The sequence below is a fragment of the Haliaeetus leucocephalus genome, unplaced genomic scaffold, assembly GCF_000737465.1.
Source record: "Haliaeetus leucocephalus isolate CR32 unplaced genomic scaffold, Haliaeetus_leucocephalus-4.0 Scaffold2, whole genome shotgun sequence".
NCBI lineage: Eukaryota > Metazoa > Chordata > Aves > Accipitriformes > Accipitridae > Haliaeetus > Haliaeetus leucocephalus.
Window position 1 is genome coordinate 2,798,901 of NW_010972438.1, and position 8,369 is coordinate 2,807,269.

General features: G+C 41.6%; 1 protein-coding gene across 1 annotated transcript; it reads right to left on the reverse strand.

Annotated features, from left to right (window-relative positions):
* Nucleotides 1–970: 970 nt before the first annotated feature.
* Nucleotides 971–8,363, reverse strand: TRNT1 (tRNA nucleotidyl transferase, CCA-adding, 1). Its single transcript, XM_010570468.1, has 8 exons — nt 8,356–8,363; nt 8,079–8,226; nt 6,596–6,789; nt 5,948–6,086; nt 5,573–5,699; nt 5,145–5,338; nt 4,706–4,956; nt 971–3,405 (listed from the first exon to the last, which is right to left on the reverse strand). Exons 2-8 carry the CDS (start codon nt 8,224–8,226, stop codon nt 3,157–3,159), a joined length of 1,302 nt encoding a protein of 433 aa, XP_010568770.1. The 5' UTR covers nt 8,356–8,363; the 3' UTR covers nt 971–3,156.
* Nucleotides 8,364–8,369: the final 6 nt, after the last annotated feature.

Genomic DNA, 8,369 nt, shown 5'->3' on the forward strand with positions numbered 1-8,369 from the left:
TGTGTATGTATGTGTATAAACCCCCCCCCCTGAATCACAGGGCTCAGCAAAGGACAGCGAGGCCAGGCAGCGGGCGCAGCTCCTGCGGCTCCCTCCACACAGCGCCAAGGTCTGGGGGCACTTGGGGTAATTTTGTTTTCCTCTTCTTCCCTTTGCTTCAGGCCCGCGGTTTATGGGCTCTGCAGGGAGAATTAGCCGTGCCCTTTCCCCTGAAAAGGCACCCAAGCCAATCCGGCCTTTTAATCATTTTTACAGACCATTACATCTTGAGAGAATGGTAAAACCCTTCATTAATCCTCAGAAGCCATCTGCGACAGAAAGCAGTTTGTATTATTTACCATTTTGCCCTTCACAGGCGGTTCCCTCCCGGGGCGACGATGAGGATGGGCAGGTGTGGAGGGGACAGTGCCTGGGACCCCCCGAATCCACAGGCTTTGCTCTGCAGAGGGGCTGCATTCCCCTCCTGCTGCTCCGGGCTCCAATTTGAACGAGAATTAGCTTCACCCGCAGGAAAAAGAGTTTGGTTCATTATTCTTTGCAAACTTTTGGGATACGTCCCCCTCCAAGGAGAAGAGGGCGAACGGGAAGTGTTAAGTCTTTTGTTCTTTCTCCAAGAAACCCAAAGAGTGATGGCCTTAACATTGATACTGGCAGCCGGTTTTGGAAAGGGCTGTCGCACTGTGGAGCCAGGAACAGCTACCAAACAGCAAAGCCACACAGGTTTTTCTGATGTGTAACTTCTTTAATTAAAACACATTGCCAATGTCATTTAATTAATGAAGTAATCCATTGGAGAAGAGTACTTTACTGGACCATATATGTATCAGACTGCCTCATCTCTTATCATCTCCCAATCTGATGTTTAAAGAGTTCATACTCTGTAAGTTTATTCAAACACATCATTTTTCCAGAACTCAACCTGGTACTGCTTGCTTAAAATATGCTATTATTTTGATTTAATGCAGTTTCATTTTACTAGGGTTTAATTTCTTTGGACTATAGTAAAACAGAGATGCTCAACAGACCAGCTAGAAACCTCAAGCATAACATGATTTTTAAATGAGCTATTTGAACAAATGTGCTAACTACACTGAATTCAAAGCAGGACTGTTTAATTAAGATGGTTTCAGAATAATATCTGTGCTGTTTTTCAGAAGCGCTGGAGACTGTAAGAGTTTCAAGCTTGTGTCCTTAAAAATCCTCCCTCCAAGTGGAGTTCTCGACCCCGACAACAATTTTGGGTAACAAAAAGTGTAGTTGGTAATATTTTACCGCCTCCACAGACATTGCCTGGAAAGATGCACTTTTGTGAAGTGCTCTTTACAAGAGTCTACTATAGTACTAAATTTTATTACTTGTCTCCCTCCCAAGATTTCAGTAGTTCAATAAACTGCGCAAGGAGGCTTCAATTTAATTATGTAATTAAATCAAACACCATCATGTTCCTAGGAGCTTTGCCTTATTAACAGAGAAAAAACAGCACTTTTTTTTCTTCCCTTGCTGTCTTCCTCAAGTTCCTAAGTACCTTCAGAATGATTTATTTCAAGTAATGGACTTCCTAGGGAAAAAAAAAAAGCAGCTAGGAAGTTAGCTATATGAAAGCATAAAATGCCCATTTTTTGTGGCACTGCTCTGGCATTGCTGCCATCTAGTGTTGCAAAATGATATCTGAGGAAAATGAAACCCAAACCATTTTATTAGTTACCATGGTTTTGTAGGAAAACTTAAACCTGCAATAAAATTTATATACACAAGAGATGCTCTCGGTTAGAGCCATCCCTTTGTTGTTTGTTTTGTTGTTTTTTTTTTTAAAGCACACCAAAAACCACCAGGGTTGCTAATACATGTTCATTAAGACCAGCCAGAACAGCACTGCTTCAAAACCCAATCTTCTACAGCAGCAATTGATGGCTACTGTACAAAGAGAATCCCCTTTACTTCTCATACTTTCCAAAATGTTATTAATTTTGAAAGGGCAAATGATTTAGAATTTCCTTTTGAACGGCATTCAGAGTGCATTTTTAATGTAGATCTGTTCAGACAGAAGAAATGTATGGATAATTAACACAGAAGCAACACAGGGAAGAACCTGGTGTGATAGCAGTAGGGATGTTGGACTTCTTCCCAAAATAATCCTCCTGCTTTAAACAGAATGCTGGCACATCAGAGAGGTGAATGCCTCTGGGTCTCACTGCTGCGAGTTTACAGGAAAAGATGTGTGGAGAGTTACTGAAGGCACTGGCAATTTCTCTAATTTAGTGTTAGTACTCTGAAGGTGATGGAGCTACAGGACTTAGCTCAGGTTCACACTGTTTAGGCGCACCAACACCATCACCTGAATTCTATTTGTACCTCCTCCCTTGGAAAAAAAAAAAGGAAGGGAATCAAGAGGCAACTACCAGACACTGCAGGGGGGAAAGGCAGGGACCCTGGCTCTACCTCCCCCTCTACTATTAACATTAATAGTATGTTTCACACAGGAAGTTGAAAACACACTGTAGAACCCCTTCACCAGTATTCTACAGATTTAGTTACTCAGTGATAAACAAGTTACTGAAAAACTACTGAAGAGACAAGAAGTTCATGATACTGACTCAGCTAAGTCATCCTCTTAATCTAAAACTGATTCTGGAATTATGGAAGATAAAAATCTTTATAGAAAAAAGACTTGTTTTGCATGGTAAGGCTCTTTGGGAACTGCTGGAGTGAGTATTTCAATCTGGTACCTAGCTTTAACTACAAAAAGAGTTAGAGCTCATTATTTCTAGACACTTTGTCACTCTCCTAGGCACAGAAAACACCCATGATTTTATCTAGAAGATAAAACCACTTTTTTTCTTTTTGATATAGCAAAGTCAGAATGAGAAAAATCCTGGTGTCACCTCTAATTACCCAGAGTCAAGATAAAGTAGTTAAATATTTATCATTAGAATTCAACAAAAAGAGGTAGACTGTGGAACTTGGCAAATACCATTTTACATTACTACAAAATTAAACTTCTCCTTGCAGAAGTTACAAATTAGTAACAGAACTGTGCTGTCTGAAGATCTTAAATATGACAAATGCTATATTGGCTGTGACAACACTGATGGAGTATTTACTGGTATCTCAGTTACACTTAGAACAGGGCACAAAGTTCTCTACTATTATTCAATTTTACAACTTCTTCAGGCAACTTAACAATTCTTCTTTATCCATATGGTATCCGCTCTTCTTCCATTCATCCCGTAGCTGCTGTAATGCTGTTCCAATGTCTTTTCCAGAAGACACACCCATTTTTCTTAAATCATGGCCACTAACAGGAAAAGAAGGAACAGTCCATTGCTGCATTTCTCTTAAAAGATGTTCTTCTCCTTGGTATTTTAGAAGCTCACAGATCTTGGCATTTGTATTAGCTTCCCTAGACTAAAAGAAAAGAAGAAAAGAGGATGCACTATGAAACAGTAGAAAACAGCTCAAACTGTGCTCAACATTGCGTTATTCCCATGACATCTTATTAGGCAACATCTGGACAACAAGTTGGAGCTCTCAAAGTGAGAATCTCTTCTGCCTCACAAGTTTTAAAACTCAGTCCTAACTTAGAGGCTCTGTGTGATCCTTGGGGACTTCTTGAATTCCAGGTAATAGCCGTAACCATTATCTTCAACCTCCACACTGGAGAGGAACTATTACCTTTCCCATGAGAGACAGGCCTCACTGCAGACACTGCTGTCTCTCGCCTTCAGTCTCAGGTACTGCAATAGAAGTGCAGAACTTCAGCTGAAAATTACTTGAACTTTGCTGTGGAAGAACGTCACAGTTTGCCTACTTAACAGTACGCCTCACAAAGAACACATACCGATGCTCCAGGAATTGCACCGGCTTTCAATACGCAATTCAAGGAGCTGAATTTCACAGAAAAGAGCTGGAGTCTCTTGAGGTCCAGATCCTGTGTCATGTTTTAATGCAGAAGGGGAGATCAGCTGGGACAGTACAAAAAACTGTCAGTCCCTAGGTATGTTCACAGGAAACTTCTGCTTCAGATGATTAAATGTGACATTTTTCAGCCTGACTGAAAGGTAGGCTTTTAAATACAGTCAGAAAATTGCTATGGAACACAAGGTGCTCAGAACTGCTAAAAACATGGTGGGGTTTTTAGTTTGTTTAAAATAATGTCTTAATTTAAAGCCTCAGTATTTTGGATGGCAAAGAAAAAAGCTTTTGAACCCAAGTAGAAATGTCTGCTATTTATCCTCTTGCAAAACTAAACTCTACTAAAGGAAAAGAATCTTTTTATAGTGAAGTTTCTACTTTATGTTGCAGAGACATGCCAGGATGTTTACAATAGCTCGTTAATTTCTGGTCCCCTCTCCAGAGGAAAAACAAAGGGGAAAAAAAACCAAACCAACCCACTCCACCTAACTGGTATTGATAACACACAAAGATATTCTTCCAGTTACTGTGATGATATTAAATGGGGAGCAATCCAAATTTGGCTAATACTTTTTGTCAGTACATCCCATCTTTCTGATGAAAATATCATAGTCTTTAAAACGCTGGTAAAAATTTGCCTAAGATCAGTAAACAAGCCTGCCGATGAAATGGCTCTTACTTGACTCTTTAAGGCCCTTTCTTTCCACTAGGCATCGTCATCCCTGCTACTCTGTAAAACTGGAAATTTCATTCACTGTGAAAAACAAGGTAAAGCAATATGAAATACACTTACATCCATTATGAAGTCCTGATAGGGTCTAAGCGGTTCCGGACCCGTAGCTTTGGTTAACTCTTGCCGGTGCTTCACTAAAAAAAGGCCAAGGTTTTTTTCTTCTTTTGAGATTTTCAGCCTCAGATCGAGGTTTGTGACATCATCCTTCACCTTGAACAATGACGTCAGAACAGTCATCGGTTTTGGACACAGATTTTGAATACTTTTAGTGACTCTGTCAAATTCCTCTAAATCTCCATCAAGTGGTAGTCCTAAAGGAATACACACAAAAAACAGTGCAAGGAAGAGTGTTAACAAGAAATGTGGATGTTAACACAGGGAAAAAAAATAAAAATCTGATTTTTTTCTGGATAAAAACAAGTTTTATCTCACTTTGCCACGCTGCAGTTCTGTTTGTATATGATATAGGAGTAGGAAATATATCTTCATTTCACTTTACCTATATATTGGGCAATATCCAGCTCATACATAAGTCGAACCAAATGATTTACATGGTTTCCAAGAAGAATTTTTTTCAGTTCCACCCAAATCCTTTCTCCTGATATTCCAGCCAAACCTTTGGCATTTTCTTTAATTGCTTGCAGTGTACTAGGTTCATGATCACCAGGTTTTTCTGCGATTCTTCCATAAAACCTGCCCAAATAAAATCACTGTATGTTAGACTGAGAACAGTTATTCCATTTATTACTGCTATTCAGATAATCAATATCATGACAGTGTTAAATATTCTAATTTATAATACTAGAGGAAACTTAACAAGATGACAATTACAACACTTTTTACGTCACTGATCTCTTTTTGCATGTTTCTGAAACCTTCTACAATGCTTACTTCATTTCTTTATCTAGGAAAGGCAAAACCTAGTACCTGAAATATCTTAGGATTCGTAAATAATCTTCTTGTATTCTCTCACTTGCCTTTCCTACAAATCTAATTTTCTTGTTTTTCAAGTCTTCATATCCATTAAAAAAATCATACAGCATCCCATCCAAACCTAGAAAAGGAAAAAAAAAAAGAATATGAATTTACAAACATGATTGGCACAATTAAACACTCTCATTTGAAAATACAGAGGACAAGTTGTGCGATTTGACCTGGTTTGTCAGATCATCTCACATACTTGTACAGACCTTTCAGCTGATAGCAGTACAAACAAACAAAATTGAAACAGACTGAGATAATTTAGTGGCTTATTTAAGAAATCAATGTTTCATCTAAATATTTGCTTTTGAAAGAATTTACCTAAAAACATGGAATTGACAGTCAGATCCCTCCTTTCAGCATCCTTTTGCCAGTCAGTGGTGAATTCAACCTCTGCATGCCGTCCATCGGTGACAACATCTATTCTAAGAGTAGTAATTTCAAAATTCTGTTCATGGAGCTGAAAATCCCACAGACATTGTTACTTCAACACAATCATGTTTTCTTAAAGAGCAGACAATCAAGAAATACAAACACTTGAAAACAATCCTTGCATTATTCATTTTCTAGATAGCCTGCAGAAATCTTCCTGCAGAAGATGGAATAAGAGGCAGAGGAACAAGCAAGGCAGAGGAAGCAAGACTTGCGAAATCAGGAGCAAGAAACACTAGGATCAGCTTCCCCACATTATCTGAACATGTGGGCGGCCTACATTATCTTTTCTAGTGATAACACAGCAGCACAAATGGGTTATGCAGAGGCAATATGCATAAAAATATAGTAATTAATTGAATTCTACAAGCAAAAAGTAATAAAAAAATAAATCACTCCATACTTTAAAGCATGGTCTCATTTAAACTCTTACTGCAATACTTGAACAAAGAAGGAGCATACTACCAGTTTTCTGTTGGTTATGCCGCACATTCACAGGTACAGTTAGAAAAAATCCAAGTCAAATCATAAACTAACCCTGGCAGTAATGGTTCCATGTTTTTCTCCTTTGTTATTGATCAGACGAACACCAGCAGATGTGAACATTTCCTTCATCTCTGCTGGTGTAGCTGTAGTGGCAAAATCTATATCTTGTGGTGTCATTCCACTTAGTAAATCCCTCACAGCACCTCCTGCTATTCTCAGCTCATAGTTCTTCTTCTCAAACAATTCTAGGAAGGAAAGGAAAACCATAAAGCACTCTCTCAAATAAAAACCATAGCACGCTGTCAGCCATAACCTACCTTGTCACAAATTAAGGTCATAGATGTGGGAATACACACTCAAATATGCAGTAAGCAGCAAGTATGTACGTACCTTACACCTTCATGTAAAAACGCACAAATTAGGTACACAGCTGAGCACCCACATGCATTTTCCCAGTCATTTTTGATACATTTTTCTGCGGCATTTCTGATAACCTAAACATTAACAGGTTGCTAATTGATACTGGGGGACTCTGGGCTGTGGAACATTTTCAGCAGTTAGCAGCTGATCAGGGAAAAGCACTTAGTTTACTTATGGCAGAGCGCAGTGAACCGGGAATCCCAATTTCTTCAGGCACAATACCCCACAACAGCTGATAAAAACTGAGCTCCGCCATGTCCTTTGAGTAATTTTGAAGTTACACTGTGTCCTGGTTTTGGCTGGGATAGAGTTAATTTTCCTTCCAGTAGCTGGTACAGTGCTGTGTTTTGGGTTCACTATGAGAAGAATGTTGATAACACACTGACGTTTTCAGTTGTTGCTAAGTAGTGTTTATACCAAGTCAAGGATTTTTCAGCTTCTCATGCCCAGCCAGCAAGAAGGCTGGAGGGGCACAAGAAGCTGGGAGGGGACACAGCCAGGGCAGCTGACCCAAACTGGCCAAAGGGGTATTCCGTACCGTGTGGCATCATGCCCAGCATATAAACTGGGGGGAGTGGGGCTGGGGGGATCGCTGCTTGGGAACTGGCTGGGCATCAGCTGGCGAGCAATTGCATTGTATATTGCACTTGTATATTCCAATCCTTTTATTATTATTATTGTCATTTTATCATTGCTGTTATTATTAGTTTCTTCCTTTCTGTTCTATTAAACCGTTCTTACCTCAACCCACGAGTTTTACTTCTTTTCCCAATTCTCTCCCCCATCCCACAGGGTGTGGGGGCAAGCGAGCCCGCGTCTGCGTGGTACTTAGCAGCCGGCTGAGGTTAAACCAGAGCTGAAGAGCAGCACCCACCTCCCAGAACACAACAGCTACCCAGGCCGCCCTTCAGCACCCACCACCGGCCCACAAAAGCCCCTCTCCCGTTTCCCCGCTAAGGGGAATCAGGGGCTGCGCCTACAAGCAGCGAGAGGACGCAAAGCGCAAAGCCTGCATTCGCCGCCCGGCCTCTCCAGGCCGGCATTTTGGTCCTCCTCAGGCGGGGGGACGCTGCTCAGGCCCACACACCCCCACCCGGGGCCCGGCCGCACTCACCTGCCACGCTGCGGAGCCCCGGCGTGAAGAGAGCCTGGAACTGAGGGGACTGCAGCTTCATGGCGCCCGGCGCTCGGTGCCTCAGCCGAAGCGGCGGGAACAGCCGCAGCCCGGCCCTGCAGGGCAGAACCAACACCTCAGCCCACATCTAGGGAGAAACAACGACACGACGCGTCAACCGGGCCGGGCCTCGGCCTCCTCCCTCCCCTCACCGCACGGAGGGACCCCTCCACCACCACCACCCGGTCCCCCCGCAGGCACAGCGTCCCGCACTCACCCGCGGGGCTCCCG